At 42.4% G+C, this 27,734-nt stretch overlaps 2 protein-coding genes across 2 annotated transcripts; both read left to right on the top strand.

The window, feature by feature from the left end:
• On the top strand, positions 1 to 2,875 carry LOC145432704 (uncharacterized). Its single transcript, XM_080309539.1, has 8 exons — positions 1 to 141; positions 231 to 368; positions 530 to 651; positions 1,028 to 1,156; positions 1,450 to 1,502; positions 1,567 to 1,755; positions 2,676 to 2,780; positions 2,843 to 2,875. The coding sequence occupies exons 2-6, from the start codon at positions 326 to 328 to the stop codon at positions 1,739 to 1,741; spliced, it is 522 nt and encodes a 173-aa protein (XP_080165665.1). The 5' UTR covers positions 1 to 141; positions 231 to 325; the 3' UTR covers positions 1,742 to 1,755; positions 2,676 to 2,780; positions 2,843 to 2,875.
• On the top strand, positions 2,711 to 27,709 carry LOC145432706 (bridge-like lipid transfer protein family member 1). The gene is made up of 28 exons (XM_080309541.1): positions 2,711 to 2,780; positions 2,843 to 2,926; positions 2,995 to 3,077; positions 3,540 to 3,600; positions 4,189 to 4,301; positions 4,820 to 4,927; positions 5,309 to 5,443; positions 6,004 to 6,209; positions 7,113 to 7,287; positions 7,804 to 7,962; positions 8,328 to 8,386; positions 8,494 to 8,694; positions 9,156 to 9,196; positions 9,332 to 9,459; positions 9,945 to 10,072; positions 17,729 to 18,228; positions 18,576 to 18,742; positions 19,207 to 19,339; positions 19,394 to 19,450; positions 22,053 to 22,264; positions 22,998 to 23,121; positions 23,844 to 23,967; positions 24,032 to 24,192; positions 24,801 to 25,015; positions 25,280 to 25,376; positions 25,433 to 25,619; positions 26,504 to 26,721; positions 26,972 to 27,709. Exons 1-28 carry the CDS (start codon positions 2,711 to 2,713, stop codon positions 27,304 to 27,306), a joined length of 4,281 nt encoding a protein of 1,426 aa, XP_080165667.1. The 3' UTR covers positions 27,307 to 27,709.
• The last annotated feature ends 25 nt before the right edge of the window (positions 27,710 to 27,734 follow it).

Here is a 27,734-nt window from a genome sequence, read left to right as displayed (position 1 = left end):
GGCGTCGCTATCATGGCGTCCCTGCTGCCTTCGCTTCACGCTTCGTACAAGACCGGGGAATTGAAGGGCGAGGGCCGCACTGGCATGAACGCTTCTTTCCAGTTTGCGTTGCCGGACCACATTCTCGAGTTTACAGCTACCGTGAGTCGATGTTTTGAACCCCGTTACGAGCCACTTCTTTGGTCGTCGAAGACTCCATTGTTACTGACCCCCTCTGCCCATTTTTGAAGGACTACGACGATCCGACCTCCACCTTGATCAGGTTACCGGCCATCGAGATCGAGGGTGAATACAAGCAAGGGAGCTGGACTCGAACACGCCGGTAATGGAGACTTGGAAGTCCGATGGATTTCAACGCACCCCTGAACGTGAGACGCCGTATTGTCGACTTTTATCTGTGGTTATTGATAAGGGAATAAGTCGAAGACAAAAAAGCGATAATCTCTCTTAGATAATCGTGATTGAAGGCGACCACTGATACCGCTGTGAATTGAATTTTCGCGTTTGACAATTGAAAGAATTGTGACAGGCGTGGCGGTGCGTTCCGGAGACTACCTCTTCTTGTCGATTGAAGTCGGCAGTTTCGAGCACAGCCTCACGACGGACCTGTTGAACCAACTGATATTCCTGCAGGAAGTGTTCTTGAAGGAGGTAGGTTGCCTTGCTTGCTTCGAAAGCTATTGTTTTCAAATTAACTTAATCTGATCTTACCAAATTTTCATCCAGGCTATGCTTTTGTTGATATTTGGCAACAAATCTGGTGATTCAGCCTTGATGGGTGTGAGTGTGTGCGCAGAGAAGACATAACTTGGCTATTTTTAGTGGAGTGTTTTAGCCAAATACTGTGTATCAACACAGTAATGTTATTTTACACAGCAGATGAATATAATTTATTGAAGTTTACTTGCTAGAGACCAGAAATGTTTTTGCTGTACATTCTGTATTGGTCACGTCATGCGTCATGCTTTTCATATCCTTCAACGTTTCGATGCCTGGTGAGCTAACTTTTTTCCTTTTTATCCGGCAGATCAACCAAATGATTGAAAAAGTCTCGAAAACAAGCAAGCCAGTCCCGCTCTGGTCCGAGACCACGTTGAGATCGGAATCGCAGCAGCCTACACCGCCGATGCTTTATCAGCTCCAAATACAGCTGAAGGTAAGGTAACGATTGGGCCTCGGATATGCGAAGAAAAATTATTCAAGAGGAGAGAAGATCAATGCAGTCAGGCTTAAATTTCTACTCAATTGCAAGTAGAAGTAGCAATTTTCAACAGGCGTCAAAACTATTTCAAGTGGAAACAGAAAAGGAAAGACACAAATATTGCTCGAGTAGATCTGGTCAATGATTACAGACATTTACCTGTCAAAATCGTTCGATATGGCGAGATTCATCTTTAGGACTACTGCAAAAATTATTAACAACACTGCAATTTTCGAAAATATATTCAGTTCCGCGGATACAAGAGCTGTGTTCACAGTGGATATGGCAAGGAAAAAGAAAGGTTTGTGTCGGTGTCAAATGCGATTTGTGTCGCGTGGGTCACCGCATTTTATGGGATGTTTTAGGCATCGACATGCCAAAGTATTTGAAAATGTTCGGCAAGGCGCAGGTCGACCTGACGCTCTCTCTGGGAAGCCTCGTTCACGACCGGGTTTACCCGGAAGCCGAAGCCGAATTTCGGGAATTGGCTTACTTTACGACGCGAATCGGATTGCAAAACACGAGGGAAGGGAAGGATGACCCAGCCGCGAAAGGTCAGTGCAACAATCCTAGAGGTGGAAGTTGACAATATCCTAACAGTGTTTGTGTAGATATTGGAGTTTCGTGATAGCCATCAAGGTGTAAGATCAGTCACTGGTACTAGCGCGTGTAGCAAAAAAGTTGAGAAACCATGGTAAAAAAATAATATTTGAATAAAAAGACCTAGGAAATTTGTATCCATGATGATTTGAACGTGCTGCAGTTTCAAATCCGAATTTGCAAAATTCATATCTGTTGGCTCACATTACTGCCTAGCTAACCCATATTTGCGACTAGTCAATGGTCAATTGATAATACTGTCAACTCTTGACCAGGCTCGCCAGACCAGGGTTGTAACCAAGTCACAAGGCTCCGAGTCACAAGTCAATCTCACTTTTATAGTTTGGACTCTAGTCAAGCCAAGTCATTTTCAACTCGCCACCGAGTCGAGTCCAAGTCAGTGAGCAGAGAGTCGAGTCCGAGTCATGGTATTATGGCTCAAGTCCAAGTCATTGTGTCGACTGCTCAGGTTCCAGTTGAAGTCTTGTTAAACCCACTTTTTATAACTCTATTTGGTGATGTCGAATGGTCCGCATTCATAATATACTAATTTTTCCTCACTTTTAGCAGTTTCTGGTCGTATTTTCAAGTACCAGTACCAATAGACGAAATCCCAATAGTGTGGGTATTCTTCGAAATTACAATGAAATGCTGGTCTTGGTCACTGAGTCACGAGTCATATGTCTTGGTTAGAGTCGTGCGCAATGACTCGAGTCCAAGTCGAGTCAATCTGTGTTATGTCGGGTCGAGTCATTTCCGTATTTTGAGAAAAATGTGACTCGGGCCATTGCAACCCTGCGCCAGACTCAATACTACTCGTAAATATTGTTATATCATTGTAAATTGTGACATCGTAATCACTGTTTTTCTGCAGCGAGCTCTTCGACGACCAGCGGACACAATCCAACGATGCCCACTCACAAAATACCGATGAAGACATCTATGCATAGCCTGGATGAACGTTTGAGAAATATTAAAAGTATGCTTTGTTTTTCGGCGTGATTTAATTGTACTTGATTAGGAATATTTTTATGCTATCAGGACCCGACGAGAGCGAAAATAGCATCGTACTTATTTCTTTAACGAGACCGCTTTTTTTCGTGCAACCCACTGCCTTTGACAAAGGTAACTATTGTCTCTATTTCCGGTGCTGTCTGTGGGCTATCGTGTGAAAAGAACTTGTGTTTTTACAGCTATCTTGGTGTATCTTTCGTATAAAAATGCTTACGAAGATTGGAAGGAGCAGCGCAACGCCGTGCTTCAAACTGCAAAGCAGGTAGAGTGACAATCGGACGTCATGTTACTAAAATCGAGCCAGCCGGCTTCATTGAACGCCTTGAAATACCCGACTGTATCGAGAAAACGAAGACAATTCACTCGAAGGTCCCGATGTCGGATGTTGAAATGTATTTTGATGCAGATTAAACGACCTTTAATCTCTCATTAATATGATAAGTTTCTACTTAATTATAAGTGGAAGCAGTGATTTCCAAGCTGCATCAAAGCTACTTAGAAAAGGAGAAAATGAAGATCTGAAGTAGTTCAAAAAATTTGATTTCTTCTACTTTTAAGAGTTGATCGGTTACATCTTCGCTGCCGATGCAAAATGGCTGATGACTAGGGCGATTTTTTAAATAAGTCAAAATTTTGTCAAAATTGTAGCGCTAGGTCAAAAAACTGTCATAATTGTTTACAAAGTCAAAATTTCTTTGAAACCGGCATTCCGTTTGTGTCGTAGATGTTTGTGTGTCACCAGCAGTGCGCACAACTTCAGTGTTGCCAGCGAAGAAATGCCGCTGGTAAACGTTCTTTCTCCATTCTTGGCAAGCTACTTAGTAAGGACAGACAAATTTTACCCGAGAAAGTAAGAAAGTGTCTTTCGTTGTTGTACTACAACAACAAATTCTGGTCATTTCTACCATAATGTGTGATGTAACTACTGGAATTCTGCATAGGTCCAGATTTCGTTAAAATAAGAGTATTTTCTCGTAACAATTTGTCAGTTTTTAAGTCAAAAAAGTTTTTTCGGGACAGACAGCTCCAACCAAAAATGAAGATAAGTAGTACCATTTTAACACTATGTGCGAAAACACCTAATTTATATACATGAGGTCAATATTTGTCAAAATTAGGTTTTTTAAGGGAAAAAATGTTGAAATTTTGATTTTTTTTAGGTCCCCCGTTGTTATATTCCGCTCATAAACTTGATAGTAACATGTCCGTCCAACCCATACTACTTTTCACTTACTATTACTGTAACTTATCCCCTGTAGCGGTTGTCACAGTGTATCCATCACTGATCTGTGTAGCATTTTGAACGAAATTTCACACCTGACGACGATCCACCCTTGTACGCTTCGATCAATGACACACCTCTTTTGGCCCAGGTTCGAAACAAACGCTGTCCCGGTCGGATCGGAAAAACTCGGTATTCCTGCAGCTTTCCGTCAACGACCTCGGCATATGTCTGCCCGTGGCCCACAAAGTCAACACACAACAGGTATTTTGTTTGTTGTTTGTGTGTCGGTGTGCAGTGAAATTACATTCAGCACGATGCAGGGTGTCAATGGGGAGTGTAAAAGACTCCTGGCATCTGAATTTATTCAATAAAATATTCCTGATGTCTGTAAATAGTTGCAAGGCAAGTTTTATGTCCCATTGTCTTGTTCATGTCAAAACTTTGCACATACGATTCACCTGGTTGTATTATCGCGATCGTTGCATTACAGAATCTCTCTTTTTAGCATCTTTTAATTGACTCGGATAGGGTATACCTGAAAATATTAGTTTTCCGTTTGAAATTAACATCCCTCTCACTGCATAACTCTCGATGAGAGAAGCACAAAACGTTCTTATAGTTTTGAATATCTTCACAAGGGAAGTTGTTGTGTTTGATCTACTTCAAACCCGGATTCGGATTTGCGATATTTCACAATCTCGAATATTTCTGTTCGTCCCATTCCCAGCTCTATTACTTTGCAAATCGATTTTTCTCTGATTCTTCATTGCACGATTCAGGCAAAAGACCAAGACGAGCTTCGTTCGGCTTTGGTGTTAACAATCGACAATACGTTGATCACTCGTACGTCGTACACTCAGTCTCTAACAACCAAAGGACAAATGCGGGTAAGGCTTCGCCTCCCGATGATGCTCCAAAATCAATGTTGATTTTCAAGACCATGTCAAAATTACTTTCACTACTGGAAGTAAAACCTCAGACCATCTCTGTGTATGCTTTGGTAAAAGCACCAAGGATATATCAGTGAAAAGTGGGCATCTGGGCTTGACCAAGATATTTGTGTATCGCATTTTTCAACCAATTCAAGGCATTGTTTCGAACCTAGTTTTGCGGTATTGATGTGACGCTCGTATGCAGCAAGTTTTTGGGGCCTATTCAGGAATGGAGCTGTCGTGACTTTGTGAAGTATAATGCTAGAGTCAGGACCAGAGAGATCCATTCCATTGATTCGGTAGATGGCGGGTCTAACAAGGACACGTTTCTTGAAGGGTTTCTGCTTGAGATTCGCCGACGACTTCCAAACGTCGTTGGACGATTGGAAGTACAACGCGTGCGGCAAGAACTCTTCATCGTCTGCAGATTATATCATGAATGCGTTGGTGGTTCCTGAAGGCACTTACCAGGTAAGTTTTCAACAGTCTTCTCTATATTCCTTGTGGCATACTCCGGTATGCCTTAAAACGGAAAATACTCTGCAGCGAATGCAGTTTTAGAAGCGATCTCAAGCTTGCCGTCCTCTGCCGTCAGTTTCAAGTCTTAATTTTCGATAATAGCTGTATTACAAAGTGACGTCCGAGAATTGCAGTTATGAACTTTGTGCTCGGACCTATCAACTCTCTGCCTCGTATTTCATCCCTGACTTTTTGCTTTAGGTTAAATATGTTATATCACTGCTCATTTGTGCGGTTATAATGTTAGCCATCAAACCTTTCTTAATTCGATTTCTTCGTCGTAACAAGTAAATGTGACACCATGACATCACCACACTTGCATGTCGCAACCTTTTGCTTTACGTACTTGACTTTAGCATATTCACGCTTCTAACAGGGCAAAACAGCATCCAACATCATATAAGTTCATTCACTTACTCCAAAGTGAATACTAATTGCATGGATTCCCCGTTTACGATGCACTTTTGAAATAGTAGGCTAACTTGCATCAAATCGTCCAATGTCCGCCACAGATCAGCTCAGACACGCAGACGTTCAACACGCAAATCGGCGTTCCGTCCATCGCAAAAACGTCGGTCAGCGTCGCTCTGCAAATGAAAGGCATGGACCTCCATTTCGACACGAAAATCGGATCGTACTTTTCCCAACTCACCGACACCCTGCTTGCGATCACCGGCGAAGACGGGCATTCTTACGACGAGGGACTTGACATCAACATGTACGTCGAGATATTTTTGGAAGAGTATAGTCTGGTATGGTATGGTATGGATCTGTTGCGCAAATATCTCAAATACTATTCTATTTCTGATGAGTGGAAATTCTTCCGCGTTTACGGTAGAATTATTTTGGATGAAATTATCCAAGTCCTGATGCATCAGTTCCATTCCCGATTTCTTTGTGTCATATTTTAGTGATACTTCGCTGCATATTTCTGTCTTTTGACGAACCTGACCTCATTCACGTACACACGGGAGCCTGTCTGGCACACGCAGAGACCATGGCACTTCCACGTTGTTGGAATCATTCCGAAGGAATAACTGTCTTCAGTAACCAACATAAATTCTAATGGATATCAATTACATATAAATGTGAATATAATAACTTCAGAACAAATGTATTTATAGGAATACTAGAATACCATAGTATAAAGATGAGGCACTTCTTCAAAGTCTTATTGGGCTCTTGGGAATTCCTCATATCTTGAGATTTTGTTGGCAATTTGTCTACATTTACCCATCCTTTCATAGGATCACAAAATGGCATAATGAGTACATTCCGTTATAACTGGCATGCTTAATTCGGCACTTGGTGAATTATGCATCAGAAATTTAGTAACTATTATTATTATGAAACCCTGGATTAATGTTGTCGCATGAAATTAGAAAATGATTGTTTCATTGAATATGGGTGTGAATTATGATATATGGCACTTGGTGAATTCAGCACTAGGGATTTTCCACGTATGCATTACTGTTTTCGGGTTCGGGTAGGGGTAGGAATAGGGGCCGCCAAGTGCTGAATTCGCTGGTAACTCTGCTAACAAACGTTGCTTGCAGTCGGTCAAAACAAATTTCCCCCTATCCTACCAATTTCTCGGCATAACAATCCGACACTTTGGCAGCCCGGAACCCGAAGAAGACAGGGCCGCGGCCCACGAGGACGAAATCGACGGCATTCCGAGCGCGGTGAAAAGGACGTTCTCTTATTCCAGCGCGTCCTCGTCAAGCGCCCAGCCACTGCCCTTGTCGGCGCAGGTTGAGAAAAACCGGTGGATCGAACACGAGATTAACGAACAGGCAGGAGAATTGGCGTCCGTCCGATATCTATAGTACCACAGTTCACTTCTCGACAAAATGTCGTAAAAGTCTAATTTTTCCAAACTGCGTTACACGCACGGCATGCCATCATTATTACTCAGATTTGTCCTTGCTTTTTATTAGTGTCCTTGATTTGTCCTTATTTTCGGTATTGAGGCTATCATTAGACCTGTTCAAAATTGATCACCCCCTTTTTTGTCATCAGCTTCTTGGCTGTCCCTGGTTTTTTTATTCACATGAGGATGGCAAACTTGTGACCCATGGCCTGTCAGATTAGAAGCATTAGTTTCTTACTTTTATGGAATTTGATGGTAAAAAGTGATGAACTTTTCTAGTTACTGCCACCAATTCAAAGATCTTGTAGAAAGAACTTTACGTTTTGGTAATGGAAGAAAATATCCGTTTCTTCAGCAAAATTAAATTTTGATATCGCTCAGGCTATCTGGATAATTAGCTATCACGTGTCTGCACCATAAGGATTTTGTAAACACGCAGGCAAAAGTGGTAAAGGATCTACGGGAGCTCGGAGCAAAGCCGTCTACTGTGGCGGAGGAAGAAAAGAGACTGCACGATTTGGAAGCGGCCCTGTCTTCGAATTTTCGTTTAGTCGTGCGCAGTCGATTAAGAAGGTCGAGCGTTCGCGGAAATGCACAGGCGAGTATTTTCACATTTATTCGAAGGTTGATTGATATTATTCGAGTGCTTGCGGCCTTGAATGGCAGTTAATCGGGGTTTATGTCATATCGATGACACTTGGTGCACAATTGTATTGCCTCACAATGATTATACCTGGGGAGTGATTTGTTACATTATTACGTTCTTGTCATCCTTATATAGTAAGATCCCATGCCGGACTGCACATAAGCTAGGTTCTATCCCCCTGATCAATGAAGAACGCATGGAAATAGATCGTTTTAAGTGATTTTATCACGAGCAATGCTGTGTTGTTGTTGTTGTTGTAATATGAACCAATGCTTGGATTAGACATAATGATTTTTAATCCCTTTTTGTCCGTGCAGAATCAAAAGAAAAAGCATACCCACCATAGAGCAAAATCAGCCACAGTCTTCAATACAGGGTACGTCTATTTTGCCTGCACTATTCCATGTGTTCGGATGGTGTATTTGGAAAGTTCATTTGTGTGATCGTAATTTGGGTAGGAGTTAAGCCTGAATTCCATGACAGGAACGAGGTGTCGGCAAAACATTCAAAGTCGGAATATTCGACGCTGCCTCGGAACCTCGGCGATGGGCAAATTGCGGGCGACCTACGCAGCTCCCGTAGCGCTGAAGACTCCGTCGCACACCACGTTGCCGGTAGACCGCCGTTGGACACGCGTGGAGACTTGCTCGGCGTGAACGCAAGGATTCATAACGAAAATGATGGGTCCGTTTCTAGTGGTTTTTGGACAGGGCTACTCTCAACCTGAGTTTCTGAACAAAATTAATGTGTTTTAAATAAAGAGTAGGTAATTTACCGTGTTGCATTTGTATGACCAAAATATTTTAGTATGTCATCATTAGGGTTACCTTGCTACAAATAGTTGACTCATCCCGTTATACGTTGTTATAAGCAAATCAGTCATGTAGCATTTTATGGAAGATGTGATTATTATACCTTTATGGTCTGTTATTAAAATAACCGGTAGCTGAACTGCTATTAAATTGCTGGGAAAAAAGGGACAAGATGCCGAGTTTTATTTTCGGCAAAGGCCATGACCATGAAAACCTGTGTGCTCTGCCGTAAGGAAGCTTTTATGCTCATTTCTGGAAAAACGAATTACAAGTCAATCGTATGCTAGCTGTGTGGATCTCTTGCTGACCGATGACCAGGGACTTTTGTTTTAGATTACAAGAGTCAACAAGCTGCACAGAATCAGATGCGTCCACTGGTGGAAGGTAATTTAGTATGACCCAAGTATTTTTAAATGCGCTTAACTTAACACAATTACCGTGCATCGTCGCTATCACGATAGATGGTAGTAGGCCTATGCTAATTTCGCCCAACAGTTGAATTCTTCAACTATCAACAGATGAAGTGGACGGGCCGATTTCCCCTCTGACGGGCCAGGAACATGTTTCGAAGAAAGTAAAGAATCGGACGCAATTTCCATCGACAAAATCGGATACCAGCCTCGCGAATCTGTCTCAGGTATTCGCCCGTTTACATTGCGATTTCTGTGTTGTGTGCCTCGTGTGGATATGTCAAAATCGGTCGGAAAGCTTTATTATCTACGAGATATTCATTTGACACGTTCGAGGCTTTCTGTGTGCCTGATTTGTAAATTTTGTGACATTGAAAGTACTGATTCAGACGGGAATTGATAGAAAAGAGCACGATGTAGCGATATGAATATTAAATTGTCAGTATCCCACAAATGTAGTTTCCAAGTTACAGAGAGACACGAATTTACATTGCCGCCAATATTTAGTGAATGTGGTTTTGAAAGTCAAGTTATGATTGGCGCGTCGTAATTGTAGGTATGATTTCCATGTTAGAAATGAAGTTTGTTTGTTACTTCTTTATCTCAGTAGTGGAAAGTATGTTAATTTCGTAACAATTTCTGTATAAACTTGAGGTGTAAGTAAACACAGCATGAAAACATGGTTAGATTCTGTATTCATTTGCGTTTGCAGAACTGTTCGCCGGAAGCCGAAATCCAGTTGGAATTGGAGGTGAAAGCCGTCGTAGACGGTGGAAAAATAGAGTGTCATCCACACGCGCAAGAAATAGACCCAGCGCCGAGACCCGATTACGGAATGATGTGAGTAGCTGGCGGCACGCCGATTGCTAATTCAGCCTGTACGCTGTTGGGCTGTCGGTAACGTGGATCTGTTATCGTAAACAAACATTTTCCACTCATTGACAACCTTACACCGAGCGCGATAGTGTAATGGTTATGCGTCTGGCTTCTCGAGCGGTAGGTCGTGGCCCCGGCCGGGTCATACCAAAGACTCGAAAATTGGTATCCGCAGCTGTCCTGCTAGCCGCTCAGCAATCACAGATAGCATGGAGGAGAAAAAAAACTTGGGCGCAGACTAGATGACCTCGTGGGGCCGTATCGCAACTCCGTAGTCAAAGCATCTAGATGGTGCAAGCGAAAAAGAATATCATATCTCTCTCTCTCTCTCTCTCTCTTATCTAGCTCGACGTATCTTTATCAACCCCCCAAAGCTAATTCTAATTCTGTTCGCAGAAATCCGATCGCGGTACAATGATTATAGTACTCAAATATGAATTGTGGGTAGGAATCGCATTCTTATGATTCTAATGATCACCAAGTGTTAATTTATCAACGAGAATTATATTTTTGATACTATTTTCTGATGTGGAACGCTGTAAACCTTGACTAGTCGCATGGCGGCATACAAAACATGTAGGACAAAGCATTGCTCGTTACTGGAAATGACACACAGGGCTGTAATGACTCGAACTACGTCATATTTTTCGAGACTTAGACTGCCAAGACCAACATTTCATTGTAATTTTGAAGAATAGTAAAGTAACCACCGTATTGGGTTTTCGTCTATTGGTACTGGTACTTTAAAATGTGACCAGAAACTGCTAAAAGTGAGGGACATTAGTATAGAAACTTTCGATACCACGAAACACAGTAACTGTCAGTTATACGACGCGGGTTTAACAAGACTTCAACTGGAAACTGAGCGGTCAACACAATGACTTAGGCCCGTATTCAAGAAACCTCACTCAGTGCTCAAACTCACTTTGCGTCAAAATTGCGTAAGAATCGGTATTCAGAGAGCGGACCTCAAGAATGAGTTCGAGCACGGCTGGAGTCGTACTTCACGCTCTGTCGAGCTCGACTTTGAGCTGTTTGGTATTCAGAGACGATGCGCGGTAGCTGGCGAGCTGAGAATTTTGCAGTCGAGTGCGCGTTTTCCGAGTCGAGCCGGGGGCAGTCTCATGGCTTTACTCGAACGCTTTTGCACTGACTTTTCTGGTAGTATGCTGCGGGATGATGAGCTGTGCACATATATTAGTCGTATTTATGATCTTAATGGTAAACTATACCGGTATAGAACATTGTAAATTCCACAGAGTTCGATCATTTTCATATAATATCTGGATTTAATAAGCTGTATAATAGTGTACTGTATATCAATGAAATGGTAGTTGTGAAGTATGTGATGTGGTAGTATTCATACAAGCCTTGCTTTTTCGCAGTTTCCTCGATGTGTCTTCCGCATGATAATGTTCAGGTAAAGCAGACTATAATGTTGGATTTCAACAGAAACATTTTTCCAGTTACAGTTACAGTATGTCAAAATTAAGGTTTAGTTTGGCTGACAAGAGCCGTCTTATGACTCTTGTAAGCGCAAACTGGATGTACTTGAGGATAAAAGAAATGATGGAAATTCTATCCAAAGGAAAAATGCTGCATGGGAAGATCTTGCCGTTCAATACAATTCCTTCCCGGATGCTCAAAAGGTATCATCCAAGCAGCTTAGAAAATGTTGGAATAACATGAGGGCGAGGTAAGATTTTTGATGAAATTCTAGGAATATGCCGAGGCCAGTTCTAATGCGTAACGAATGCATTTCAACAGATCGAAAGAAGATATAACGGAGGAACGTGCCCACCTGGCTGCAACTGTCGGAGGTCCTCCAACCAAGGCAATACCGTACCAGAGATGATCCATAGCATGATACCGGAACAATTCGAGCCACTCCAGAACAATTTTGATTCTGACCAAGTGGTGTTTGTGGACGTTTCCGTAGTATCGACATCTTCAGGTACGGTATTCCATAATAATGGACACTTCATTGATAAAAACAACATATCAAGCAGTGATCCCCACTATCAGTAGTCAACGGTATTCGCTGTTGATATTTGAGCATCGCTGACTCTGATTATGTAGGTTTTGCTGCGTGTTGGGTTACCGCTCAGCTGCGATTCCTGTACATACCAAATTTGTGCCTTAATCCAAAATCGCTCCGTATCCTAATAACTGTAAAACCTTATATTCGCAAACCCGAAAGCTAACACTGACCAGAATTAGCACTGCGCAGTGCGCATTGATTAATAGTCATGAGGACCATAGCCAGTCAATGGTGATCAGGGTCTGGGGCATATGTGATGTTGACATCGATATTGTTTATTATTAATCAGCGTTAACTAAAATCTGTGTAAATATATACAGATACATATATGTCATGACTAACATTCTGAGTAAAGCTTTATAAGCATATATAAGTTATTTAGAATTTATACGCATTTGCTATGCAATGAGTTCTTTCTATATCATATATCCCAATTTCAGATGTAAGTTTCACGACTGCAACTCCGGCTTCTAGGCCGGTGGTGAAAGAAACGGAAAAGACAGAGATGCCAAGAAATAAACCAAAAAGAGCTGAAGTTAACAACTTCATATCGGATGCCATGTTCTTGGAGCATGAGCTGAAAGTGGAAAAGATCAAATTGGAAATTGACTGCTTGCAACAGCAAAGGCTCATAGTAGAGAAGCAGCAGTCCGTTGCTGATCTGCAGTCGGTACTTGTGACCATAGGCGCCGACTTACGAGGTTACGAGGTGGCGGCCACCTCGTACAAAATGCCCAAACGTCCGAGTGATTTGTGACCAATAATTAATAATCAGGCGAATCGACGCGACCTCGTTAGAGACGTCGTCGAGTTCGATACGCGTGTGTACCAGGCGCGAAGCCATTAGGCTTTTGGGGATCGAAACCTTTTGAAACGCGAAACCACGTCATTTCGAAACGACCATTCTAACTCTAATATTCGGTTGCAATTCAATAATTGTATTATCATTGTTCCGCGCGTCGATTTACGAGAAGTATGTTGTCAATTAGTGAGAAGATTCTGTGATGATCTCCCGCTGAGATGGTCGCGAAATTAGGTCATTCATTCCTGTGCGCGTGGCAATCGTCGCTAGCCCGATTTAGCGCGTCTCGAACAAGCCTGCATATGCAATAGGTCCAGTTCACACTATACCATCGTTTGCCTGCGCAATCGCATTTGGATTGGCGGCGTCGGCCTGGCGTACACGATATCATTGCTGAATATATACATGAGCAATGAGCATGAGCATCTGCGATAGGCCTGGTGCGAAAGATACCATTGCTGGCTTACCTATCGCGTCTCGGACCTAGCATGCTTTGGCTGCTATCTCTCGCTGGTTTGGAGGCAATGCGGTGGAGTTTACGCTAATTGGTGATTGTTTTAAGTTACATTGATTAAAGAGCGACATCGCAAAACTGAATAACATCGAATCGCTGCAGAGACTCTAACGTGCGTAATTGATTCCCGCTAATACTTGAACGTAACGATCAGAAGTTGAGTTCTAAAAGACTACACAGGTCTAAACCACCTGAAATCAGTGCCGTCAAGTTCGCCATTTTGATTTGCCAAAACTGTCATTGGGCTGCGTAATACGCGCGCGTATTTAATTGTTCACCAGAGATCAGGGACTCTCTAATTGACAGCACTTCCGGACTCTTTGGCAAGCTTATCATACGCGTAAAATCGTCAACATGAACACCATCCTAGATCTCCTCTCCCAACCATTCGCCCAAATAGACGACCTGCTTTCCTAAAATCTTAATGATGTGCGCCCGCATTCGTTTACAAAACCATTCTTAAGCTAGCTAGCTTCGTGCGATAGTCTTCGTAATCGGAGCGCGAAATTTGAGGGTGTGTTGGTGTGTGCCTCCAAAATGGAATTCATTTCTGCGCATATTCGTTTCTCTAAGAAGGCTTTGCCAGTGAGATTAATCGGCAAATGCAGCAATACAGCTTAAACACCGATATAATGAGAAAACAATTGACGCGACGAAAGCTACTCAATACTATGTCAAACTCAAAACCCATTCGTAGCGATACTGATTAGAATACACGCTTTCTCGTTTGCAACCATCCATATTTTTTGTTTTCTACTTGATACTTTCGTACTCCGAAATTGTCGCACGAAGTCATTTTTCAGTGTTCCTTTCGTTATTAACGTGCAGTAGGCGATATATTGTCAAATATTGATGCATAACGAGATTCTGGGTGGCATAAATTCTGATTTTATTCGATTCGTTTGAACAGGGAACCTTCTATGTTCCGATCAACTTGATTGCTGGATGCAGTCGTATCGAGAACAACAATATCGAATATTAAACTATTGGGCATTTGGTAGCCGGTGAATTTCTATTGATAAGATCGCGGCATGCGCACGGAAGTGGAATTAGTGCTAGCCCAGGGATATCCAACCAGCGGCCGTAGAAGGAAATTTGTGCAGCCGTCAACACGTAATTCAATTAGTATGTGTTGGCGGCCATCGACATGCAAGTTGAATTTACGAATTGACCGATGTATACTCCCAGAATGCTTCGCGAACGTAAATCGGAAATGTACCAATGCCGCCAAAATCGCTGTTTTAATTGACAAACAATTGCCGCGATGCGAGCTAATCAACGCCAGGGATATCTAGATATCCCTGAATCAACGCGAAGCCAGAAATCGCAAGAGACAACTATTGATTGGCTGCGCGATTTCGCGTTTGTAATCATCAATATTGTCCGCCTGAAACCTCATGTTCGAGAGTTGTCATGCGTTAATTGCGAACTTGCCTGGCCAGTGCGTAGCGTATTTAGTTACTCACATCACAGCGCATTGCGAGTGAATAACATTGATACAACTCCAAATTCTCAGTGACGTAAATTCTGATTTCTGTTAGGTGCATTCCGTCGGACAGACTAGTAGCGCAGTTATATTTTCGTGCGATCGTACTCGTATCGTTTCAAGATTCCATTTAACAACTCGACTGCATGGTTTGATATGAATGATCACAGGGCCGGTATTAAAACGCCACACGAATAGTTTAATGCTGTACATAAACCAGCGGCATGTAGTAAAGTGCGTTTTAGAGCGACGATGACGTCATCGACATGGAACGATTATGACGTCACAAGACTTCGCCACCTCGTAAAAAAATAAAAGTCAGCGCCTATGCTTGTGACCAAGCATCTGTTGATAGCAGATGCAAGGCAAAAGCTTGAAGGCTTGCCTTCACCAGTCCCACTAGAAACTGGTCTACCTACTTTATAAAAGCTTTCAATTTAAGATTCATTGCTTCTGCATGCAGCACCGTGATGCAAATATTTTTTGTGCCATTTAGCCTACCTGCGCATTATTGATGTTACTATGCTTGTACTAGCAGCAATGTGACATGAATGCTTTCCTTGTGCCATACCCATTTAACTGTGGATTATTGATAGTTACTATGCTTGTACTTGCAGCAATGTGAGATGAATGCTTTCCTTGGGCCATACCCGTTTAACTGTGGATTATTGATAGTTACTATGCTTGTACTTGCAGCAATGTGAGATGAATGCTCCCCTTGTGCCATACCCATTTAACTGTGGATTATTGATAGTTACTATGCTTGTACTTGCAGCAATGTGACATGAATGCTCCCCTTGTGCCATACCCATTTAACTGTGGATTATTGATAGTTACTATGCTTGTACTTGCAGCAATGTGACATGAATGCTTTTCTTGTGCCATACCCTTTTAACCGTGCATTATAGATAGTTACTATGCCTCTAATTGCAGCACCGTGACATCAATACGTTTCTTTTGCTCTGCCCGTTTAACTGCACAAGCCTCGACTTGCAACACCGCACCGTGATATTTATTCTTTTTTCGCTATGCCCATGTAACTGTGGATTATTGATAGTTAATGTTCCACTTCTTTTCTCTCTACACTGTACCATTTCGTTCGGTTCCATACAAGTGATACCGCAGTTTCTTTATTTGTGATAACAAATTAAATTTCATTCGTAAAGTGGGTTTCTACGATCCGTCGTCTCCGAGCTAGGCCTCGTATATCTCTTGGTGCCTCTACAACTTCTTATGGGATGACAGGGACATCAGTTTCATTGTTGATGATGCACCTAAATTTGAAGGGAGTTAAGCGCTTGATATTAAAAAAATCAAGAAGTATATTACCTGTGCTTTCTAGCATGTATAACACTGCTGTGAACATCAATCACAGTCATTGATGTGTCAACCGTAGACCCAGTGATAAGCAGGGGAACACGCTCTTCCACACTCCAAAAGTCCTCTCCATAGTTATTCTGGAGGATATTTGAACCTTGTTCAGCAGCTGTTTGTCGTAAAATCGTGTGTCCTCCTCATTGGCTGCGAATTCACCTTGTGGGAATTTGATGTATGCTGAAGCTGAGCTTTTATGAGTGAGCTATCGCAATACTGTCCAGCTGCACCAATCCACCAACCAACGGTGAGCTGGGAGACATATTCCAGTTCCCAGCAACAACTTGAAAGCCTCCTGTGGCGTAAAAGCGCAAAACAACAAGGAACTTCAACAATGGGGGCAGGGGCAGGCCGTCGTTGGATGGACTGGTAAGGTCATGTAGGATCTCCATAATCCACTAACACCGGCTTTCGTAAGCCTACAGCGATCAGAACACAGTTCCTCAGTGATGTATTTCACGGGATTATCAAAATCTGTAAGGTACTTCCGTACTTGCTGCAGCCTGTTTCCATTCACTTGCATGTAATATTCTAACATATCAATAGCTATTTTATCTGAAAGGAATGAAACACGTACCGTATACCTATCTGCCAATATGGAATCGGTGTCTCGTGCACACCAAAGATTCTACTAACTGTCCTCACGGTGTGATACTGCACACCAAATACATTACGCTAAACGTACCGGGATTCCAACCCGGCAGTTCATACCGAGCGAGCGCACAGCGCACAGTCGCGAATGATGCCAGACGTGTCGACGTCGAGTAAGACTCGAAACTGAGCAAAGCTAGAAAATGTCTTTGAATACCAAGGAGCTACTCCAATGGAGTTGAACTCAGCCTCTACTCCGTCGAGCAAGCCTTGAGTTTGAGTTCGAGGCGTCTCTTTGAATACGGGCCTTAGACTCGGACTCGAGTCAATATACCATGACTCGGAGTCGATCCTCTGTTCGCTGACTTTGACTCGGACTTGGCTCGGTGGTAATTGAAAATGACTCGACTTGACTCGAGTCAAAAATATAAGTGAGATTGACTTGTGACTCGGAGCCTTGTGACTTGGTTACAACCCATTGACACATCTGTGAAGTCGTGTTCGACCCATAACATTGTCACCAAGTACAATGAAATAGGTACGTTATAAAAGCTGTCAATCAATCATTAATTGAATGTAGAACTTGCATTTAGTTATTATTGGTGGTCACATAAAAGGTACATATTTGAACTTACCATATGATTTATACTAATGTGATGTCACAATGAGTGATACTCGACTCAAAGCCTAACATTAGATTCAGCCCAAGTCGACATTTACAGACATTGGCGTTAGCTTCCAAAGTGATCCAGTAGAATATTGGGACATTGACAAAATTCTTGTGAGTTCTATCTCGGCTTTTGTACTTTCAGGCAGTCCACATATCCCGCGTCTAAAACCCGCAATTTCGTCAAAAACACCACAGTGTTCTACATCCCCGGACTGGACGTGTCTGTCCGATACAACTCCGCGTCCTCTGCCACCGTTTCGACACCCCCGAAAAAAGATGGGCCGGCATTCGCTTTCCTCCCGGGCCCCATGGAGACTGTAGCCGAGCAGAACGAGAACACCCCGGAATACGTGATGCCCCCGGTTCAACCCGGGCCGGGTCATTTGAACCCGATGATACCTCAAATCGAAGTGTCCAGCCCGTCACAGTTTTCTGACGAGAAAGACTTGAGGCCCGCGGTTTCTGTGACCGGGTCGAAACGCGCGTGCGTACGGGCCAAGCTGAATTTGCAGTCTCTGCCGGAGATGGTGATCAGCCCGTACCTTTTGGACTTTCTGGAGCAGACGCTGAACGAAGTCGTCGAGCCAGGAACGCCGAGGGGTAGCTTTTCGCAGAAGCCTTCCGTCAATTCTTCCAGACAAGGTATTGGGTTCGGTTTCAAGGGGACTAGCACGTCAAAAGTTTTAAAAAAACATCACGAATTTCAGAAATATCAACATGGTACCTGTACTCTATCCTCGTGGCCTCATCTCACCCAAGAATAATTATTCTTCCATCAGTCTCGATGTCTTTTTTGTTGTGAATTTCCCCAAATTTGACTTTGGGCTTTAAAACACTGACCACAAACAGTGTTAGAGAGTCAAGAGAGTAGCATTGTTCAATATCAGACTAGACAAACTGACAATACCCCGTTATACCACTCTGATAGTTAAATAATCTGCTTGATTTTGGGATATTCAGGAATTGGCTATTTTCGCCGTAATTTTCAGGATCAGTGCACGGGTCGTCAGGTTACTCGGAAGAGGAAAATTCCGATATTGAACTCAACGAGGAAGCAGAACCAGCAACGCAAGAAGGATCTGTCCTGTCGTCTGAGTCGTCTTTGAATTCTCTGCCTCTGGATGTGGTTGTTGAGGTCAACGTGCAGCCTTCTCAGGTAATAACGGTGTTTAGATGTTGTGAATAAGTGATGGTCCTGTTCGAATGCTTGGACGCTCAACACTGGTAGCAACTTTACTGGGGCAGAGATTTTATCTAAAGAATAGCATTACCTCACATTCACATTCACATTGCCGGTGCCCACCAAAAGCAGACTATTTGATTTATTAATATCTGCACGCATGTCCGTAATTTCAAGGCCAAAAACTTTGGGCCGGCTAGAATGATTCCATGATGTTAATAGCTTCAGGAAATTAATAAACTTCTGTGCTCTCAAGTGTCTGTTTATTATTAACGCACAAGATGCTGTTTTTTTTAATATTCTCAGTAAGATCATTTCAATAAAATGTATATGAAAGTGAAGTAGCACCATCCGACGCTTTATTTGTGAATGCGTTCCCAAATGTCGCGGTAAATTCGAGTCTCTACGTATGTGCAAATACCGTGTTGTCTCATTCCCAGGTTCGCTTCAACTGCGTCCCCATGTCCCGTGTCGAATGCCTTCTCCAGATACCGAATATCGATTTGAAATTCAGCAGCATAGCGGAGGACATAGCCGAACTTCCTTTTCCTGCCGAAGAGACGAGAGAAAAAAGTAACGTCACGTCGTTGCAAGGCTGACTTCGATCCCAACTTTATTTCATTTCAGAGCGGGAAGACTCAAAATCCAGCGACCAATCGGAAAGTAGCTTCTCGGCAGGGGGACGTACGTATTCGACTTGTCGTTAGGGATTGATAAGTCGTTGGAATTTGAACTAACTTTGTCTCACTAGGAAAACATGAAAAAGCAAAATTTTAAATGTACGTGTAGGGAGGGAGCAAAAATGTTAGATATCACCGTCTTACCGTCTTAGATACTATTAGGCAGGTTATAGTAATGCGATCGAAATACTCTGTAGCAGACCCCTCAAGTTTGAGTTAAAGTTTTTGAGATTAGCTAAATACTCAAGGAACGATATTCCGTATATAGTGTAGTGGAAAACGTTTAGCTGTCGTTTTGACCGGATTACAGCGAGACGTAGGATACCGCTATCCAGGGGTTTAATAATTCTTTATGGTGCGTATTATGTATGTGGTGAAGAATTGGTGGCGAGCTTCGTGTGGCGTTTCTTCCAGTTACTGTTTGTGTATACTTGGTGACTCAGGTGTAGCTTAAGGTACAAATAATTGATAATAGTCAATAAATGCTGTGTTTATGGTTGTATGGCTGGATATTTGACAACTAAACAAAAAGTTTCAATTTCCATTTGAGGATTTGGAGGTACAAAAAATGGATATCTTTCGTGAACGGACGTGATTGGAAGCCGACCAAGAATTCTGTAATTTGTGCGTTCCACTTCGAAGTAGCAAAGTACATTAAAGACTGTGGCTTTTGAAAAAAAAGTGCTTTCGGATAGAAAACCAGTTCCTACCATCCGATCGGAGCCTGAGCTGCAACGGTCTTCATTGATCCCGACTATGACCCCTTGCAGAAAACCACCGAAGAGAAGGATATTTCAGAATGATCAGTTGAAAGATTTTGAGCTGTGTGCTAAAATGAGCTGTTCATAAGATTTGACCGAGTCCACGCTCCAGAAAGCTGTATACCATATACAGAAGAGGGTAATCAATCTATATGTAATTTTCTACCGTATGGAATTCAATGATGACTAGGTGTGGCGCATTATTCAACTTCCCGAAATATCTCAAAAATGCATGAGACAAATCCGAGCACAATTTACTGGAAGAACTTTTCGAGCCGACTTTTCAGGTGTATCATCACCCAGCGGATTTATTACATGGAGCGATCTTCACAAAATCAGGGAATCTCATGATAATGATTCGAATTTGCGGAAAGCGCCAAAACTGATCGCCTATATGCCTCGTTACATCCAAGCAATAACAAGCAGAATGTCAACTTAGCTCTTGCTCCATTCTATGAGTCGACTAAAGTTACTTGCCTCTCACGGAAGATATGGCTTCATTCTTGAACCTGATTAATGCTTGGTTGACAATTCTCACGGTATAGGCAAATGTGTGGGGGGAGGTTTCTGGTTGGTTCAACAGAAGTTACCAATTCTGAACAGATAATACTGCTCTGTTCCATCCTAAAAATTGACGTCAAGCTCATGTCATTTTTACCATTTCAAAAAAGTCATTGAAGAAGTGGCTATTGAAAGTATCGAATCATTTCTATCTCCTTATAGTGAGACAGTGTCGTGCGTAGTTGCTGGGTAAATTGTAAGCAAGTTCATGCTATTCCGACTTACTTAATCGTGGGGGACTGTTTACTCTCGCAGAACCACTTGCCGTGTTTGTTTCATCCTGTTTTTTTTTATCCTAGATTGTTCTGAGAAAAATCATCTGCCCTCACCCTAAGTCGCAGTGAATAAGTTTTGTGTTTTTTATTTGGGGGGGGGGGCTTTGCACTTTTCATGTTATGATCATCGAGATCAAGCTTTGAAATTGGTGACAAAATCATTGCAATAACAAGCAGAAGTTAGTTAATGCCTCTGTGAGAAAAATGCTTTAAAAACGGACTTTAAAACTACGAAAGTTGAGCAAGACGTAGCTTGCATTCTTCGGTGATGCATTTAATTCTCATTACCGGTACTTATTGCCGTAGCTTGTATGCTGCAAGTTTGTTTTTGATACAAGCTGGTTATTGCAAGTAGTTTCTAATATGACATGTGTACCAATTATTCTTCACGTGCTTGAATTGATTTTACAATGCAATAAAATGGTTTACATGAGCATGACGGTGTTTTCTCGCTACTTATCCTACTTCTGCAATCGGTGGATAACTGCATCTACGAGGCTGTCTCTTGTCACTTTCTGACGGTAAGGTACTGATTTGACCTGTTGTACGAATGCATACAGCTTATCTGAGGCGATGCGTCTGGTAGCGAGAAGCGAAATCGCGCATAATCGCGAATTTCTATTTTGTGAGCATCGGCCTGTTAGCTCTTGCAAGCATAATGTACCAGATAAGGCCGTGAATATCGTAGGCACCGGTTAACGTTAAATTGAATTTTTGGCCTTATTTCCTGTACTGAGGCCATGATTATGACTTCGCGAATATGATGACTTTTTTTAGTCCTCTGTTTAAAAATTTCATAGTTAAACGATGTAACATTGTTATGTTGTCCATTTCATATCCATGGCGGTAACAAATCTGGTTATGACTATGGCTAGATTTTGATGGCTTTACTTGTTATTCTGCAATAATGGTAAGATGATGGCTGTGATGGCGTATCAATTTGTCTACTTCCGAGTATTTGATTATTTCTGCACCTGATATCTCAGTTACATGATTTTTTTTTTCACAGAACACCAAAAAGGCCTCACGTTCTCGGCCGTTTTATCGGATTTTTCGATCTACGTCTTCCATCCATACGGCGGCAAACAGTCTACCGGCTCGGCGTACCCCTTGGACCTGAGCGCAAGTTTTATCGGGAGTCCCGGATCTTCGGATTCGCCGTTTTCAAAAACTGGCAGCGGACGACGTGACTCTCTCAGCGTGAATTTGGAGTTTGTCAAGGTGAAGTGGTTTATACATTTTCGCCAACGTCATCACAGGCTTATATTCGTATGTCGGTGTGGAACTCTGTTGATTTGCAAATTTTTTTTCTATCTCAGATTCTCAGAACTGTCTTCTTCACTTCTGAATGTAACGCGCATAATAGGGTGAAGTGAAAAAATTTACAATATAAATAAAAAAGGGTGTTCTTAAATCCTGACAAATGACCTAAAACTTCAAAAATAATTGACTGTAGGGGGTAGCCCCCATTTTGCAGCCGGCAACCCCAAATTTCTGCACGGGAAAGGTAAAATTGCCCATCTCCGCAACCACTGGTCGCAGAGTCATCGTATCTAGCTCAAAAGCTGCCAAAACATGATGTTTCTATCTGTCCTAAGAAGAAAGTTTTCTCTATTATGATCACAAAATGAGTTATGGTCAAAAAACCAGTAAATATGCTATTTAAATATGCTATTTTTCAAATTTTGTCGTTATACACTGCAGCTTGCAACGTACGGTGAATGATCACTAAAAATGTCATCACTACTACAAGTCTTTTTGACACCTTTCTATCTTTTCATTTTATGTGATCTCCCGTTGCTTTTGCGTCCATTCATTCGCTTCTCTGAAATTACTTGTGCGGGCTTGATATTTGAGACATACAATGTAACTTGTACAGCTCCACGTTCTCGCTCATTTCACATTTGTCTCCTTGTCCAATCAATGGCTCGCAACGTGCGAAAATATTTTACAGCTCACGCTCGTGAGAAGTAGAAAGGGTGACGCGGTTCTTGTCGGCGACTTGATGTCATCGTCCGGAAGCACGAAAGGGAAAATCGACAACGCGATCATGCATGTTTCCGGTCTGTTGGATATCGGTAAGCGACGGCTGGGGTAATTCATAGCGCCGATTTCGTTGTTTCCCGGTAATCTATAGTTTCTATGCTTTTCCACCGCCACGCGATTGCTCAGGCTAGCGACACACGACATCTTGCGCACGTGGCCTATTACAATTACAGACGCGATTGCTCAGTCCAACGGTTATGTCGGGCGAACCGGTCCTGTTGGAGATGCGACTGATTACGCAAGCGATTATATCTTGCGTACATGGCCTCTTGTGTATGCGGATTGTTAAGGCCTGTCGGCGACGCGATGAATCAACAAGGATTGCCACGCGCGCTTGTAGCAATCAGCGACCTAATTTCGCTCGCGTACAAACGGCAAACTAACTCATCAAGAGATCGCGTGCTTTGCAGACGACACTCGTTAATTAGAAGCACGCTTTCCGTTAATTGGCAACAGGCTTCTCTATTTGGCAGCGCGTTACACTCTATAATACGAATTACGATGCCCAATGGCTAGAGGTGATGCGCGATTCAAACAAACATGAAGAAAGGCGTGATTTCAAGTTTTTGACTGAACGATTTTTTTTTCAAGGCTTGCTGTACCCGTGTATAATACGCACGCCTCTATTTTAGGGCAAAAAATCGGTAAAATTTTGCGCATTATACATGGAAAATTACGGTAGTCTATTTAGACAACTAGAATTATCTAATTGTCCGGATCTGCCGTAAAATTTCGTTGACGACGCACTTTTCAGGCAGAGCCGCTTTCAAATACGACATGCGAAGACTCAACGAAATTCTGGCATTCCCAAAAGCGTGGTACCGCAGAAGCATCGCCAGAAGACTCTTCCTGGGCGACGCAAGCGAAAAACCTCCCGCGTAATCCGCTATTTTTACCGTTGCGTCACACCTCGTGACATAGTCCAACTATTGATTACTGCAGGAATTCGCCCCATCCGCACAGGAAGGAGAAGAAGACAGGTTCCAACGCGAAAACACAGCTACCTACTCCAGGCGAAAACAGCCTATTGAGTTTCCTGACTGCAGACACTCCGCTGTCGCCTTCACATAGGCAGGCAAGCGTCAAAGCTACAGGAAAATCAGGTATGTTTTCATGTGTTATCGCTGTAATCGTAGTTTAAAAGAATAGAGATTTCAATATTTTTGTTCGTTCGATAATTTTGAACGAGGACGATGAAGTTGTACATAAGTAACTGCCTTTACTGACACCTTTCTACGGCTGCGGCACAATTTTTAATTCGTAGATTTGTTAAGCTTATTATTAAACAGAAAGAAATGAGCACCTTCACATAGAGCTACTCAAGGCTGAATACTGAATTACGTTTACAAAATAAAAATAACCCACCCTTTTCAATTAATATATTGCCTCTATTGAGACCCCGGTATCTCTCGCTACAGTAATCGCAGAATCTGCCTTCTCTCACAAAGTCATGCCAAATATATTCTTCCATTTGCATCCTTTTTCGACGCTACGCTCATAGAGCAATGGCTTTGCGGTGTAGCGTAACCAGACAGTATCTTGTGACTGTCATCGTTTTTGTGACCCCAGTTCTTTTTGTTATGTCGGCACTGAAGTATGTGTGCGCAATGAAAACACAACTCTTTTGTTGGCAATAGGAGTTATGTAACTGGTCCACTACCCAGATGAGCTGTGTTGCTGAACACATATCTAAATCGAGGTTTTCATGCAGAGTCGCCAAAATGTGAGGGAGAACCTGGGTGCTCGGATAACGGAAGTTCCGGCACGGGATCGCCGAATCACTGGCAAGCGTTGGTGATGTTGAAGATGAACATGTCGCGTCTCGAAGTGGAGATGAACATGAGCAACGTCATGGGGAACACGGTTTGGTCATGCGACTCCTTGGGCAGCACGGGCCAGCTGATGTTTCACAGTAACGGCGACAGGGTGAGCATCTTGCAGATGTTGTGCGGTGTGTTTCTTCTCTGAAAATATCTGTATTGTCTCTCCTGCGGTTAATTGCACTGGGCAGTATAAGTAGCCAAAGCCGTGAGATAAAAATATTCGAGTTATTTCAATATGAATATAATTTTGAATTGTATATTAAAGTAATATTCTTCCAAGAAGCACTTTACCGAAAATTCCTAATATACTTTATATAATAATATTAATATTAATATACACAATTCTATTATTCCTCATTCGCTCCAGGACATCTACCTAACGTGCGGGCTAGATAACTCGCAAATCAATGCGAAAGGCGGAATTATTGGCGGACAGATCGAGCTGAATCAATTCCAAGCAAACTGTAAGTGTTGTGAATATTTGTGCCCGATTGCGTCTCATACGTCCGTCTTTTTTCAGGCCGGCTGTTTGACCCGGCCGAAGGCGAGCCTTCCCACAAGCTGGAAATGGTGGCGGACTCGTTGGACGGGAAAATCGAGTACATGGGCGGCTGCGTGATGATGGGCCAACTCACGCAACTGAAATTTCAGCTCAAAGACGAATGGTGCGACCCGGAGAAAAGCCTTCCGAGCGACATCGACAAGGGGTGGGATGATCTTGATTTTGTCTACAAATCTGTTTGCTATTTGAGCGTGGTATTTGTTTGTGAACATGACTAACCTTATTGTGAACATAATCGCACCTACCCTGTAGCTAGAAATTGAATCAGTTCAGTACGTAGCTAGCTGGAAATCCTACTCTGGGATATTTTTTCACTTACCGCCTTGACTGGTATAATGCAGAGCGAATGTTTGTAGATGTTATACTTGTGTAATCTGACTCCAGAAGGTTATGTTTACAATTCGTTGCGTGCTTCCTTGCATTCGACGACCGGCAATTCACGCCGTGGATTGGATCGTTGGCTGACGTACCACAAAGCCTGGCTTATTGCACACATATTCGATGATCACACGGACGAATGTTTTGTTTCCGTCTCCACGTCTTGTTACTATATTGAATCAATGTGCGACGACGTAACAGTACTTGCGAATTTGTCAATTGAATAGAATGAACGAATCTATACGCTGTTTTACATTCGTATATATATCATAGCCTCGAGAGATTACATGCACCAAACATCGTACGATTTATTTCTCTTATCTTCATTCACACGAATCACAAAGGTCTTATCGGGTTTTCACTTCAGGGGATTAGGTAATGTTTTATAACAATCCTCATTGATCACTATTAAAATGGCGTTAACAATATATTTCGTTAAAACTGGCAATGTTATTTCATAGCCATATCGACGCTGAACATAACCTCGCATATGCCATAAATAAAATATATAATATCTACTATAATTCATGTTTAAAAATAGTTTTACTATAATTTCATATCATTTTTGTTTTCGCATAGCAGTAACGTTTAGTCCAAACGTACTGCGTCGCTTGGCAGTTTTTTGGTTACAAGCGCTTTCTTGATGTGTAGAACCGTGTACGTCGCGTGCGATCTCGGCTGGCGGGTCTTCCAGCTCTCCATATCGAGATCGACCACCCCGGACGTGATCAAGATGCTGGAAGAGTTCTTTGCGCAACAGCTGCACAGCTCGGTTCGGGCCATTTCCTCGCTTACGCAAAGCCGTTCGCAGCCAAGCTCCCCGGTCAGGTCGAGGGCGGCCGTCACAAAGCAGCAGTCGCAACAATCAGGTACGGACGGATCCACTTTGTGGCTAAATTTTGCTAGAATGTCACCTCGACACCATAGAGGTTTTCTGAGGAAAATGTCTACCAGAATTCCTTTTAATTTATACTTCATTTTTAGACCATATCATATTTTGAGTACAGTACCCCTTTAAGTGCTGTGACGATGTGTATTTTTCCTCGACTGATTGCCACCTGCTACATTGGTCAGATGATGTTTAATGGCCAATTTTTACCTTGTTCTTTTTCCGCACAGGCAAACAATACGATCATCGCCGGCATTGGCCCCCTGTTTTCAAAGCCATTTCGAAAGCGGTTGGAAATGTCGCCGGGCTCGAGGGCAGCCAGAAGTCGCAGAACAAGTCCTTGTTGCTAGGCGGAAGCGCCTATCTCCATGGTGATGGGTTGATCGTCGTTTGTTTCCACGGCACAAATTTTCGATCTAAGTCTTGGGTGCTTTTCAACATACTGCAGCCGAATATCGAGTTTTCGACGGAGGTTCAGGAGATCAAAGGTGAAATTCGTTGTTGGGATTCAGGCATCTCGTATTGCTGCAGTCGTTGGCTGTCTTGCGTTGTTTCCCATTCATGATCATAATCAGTGATACTATATTTTCATTTGCGCAACACACGCACTGCACAATGCTATACGCGAGAAACACTACAAGTATTATTTCACTTCCTATTTATTGATTTAAAGTGGAAGTGACTGTTTCTCAGTTTGATAAATTTTATGATTTTAATTTGGAGAAAATATAGATTTGGGCAAATTGCCGTCCGAACAATTTTCTGACATGGTCTTTCGTTCGAACGTTATCTTATTCAATTACCTTCATATTTTTTCTATGATGTTGGTTTTTCTGTTTCGACATTTCTAATTTTACTGGTAATCTAAAATTTTCTATCTTGCATGACTGCAGGATTGGTTATTAAAACCCCATGAAAACTTGAGCAATCGGCTCGAGTGGACTATTCTAATTAATAGCCTGTCACGTCATATTTGATGATATATGCCTGTTG

This window comes from Botryllus schlosseri, unplaced genomic scaffold, assembly GCF_051294905.1.
Source record: "Botryllus schlosseri isolate E-star unplaced genomic scaffold, Bs_hap1 Bs100a, whole genome shotgun sequence".
Taxonomy (NCBI): Eukaryota; Metazoa; Chordata; class Ascidiacea; order Stolidobranchia; family Styelidae; genus Botryllus; species Botryllus schlosseri.
Note: the sequence above shows the minus strand (reverse complement) of the source record. Positions and strands in the feature narration are given on the sequence as shown.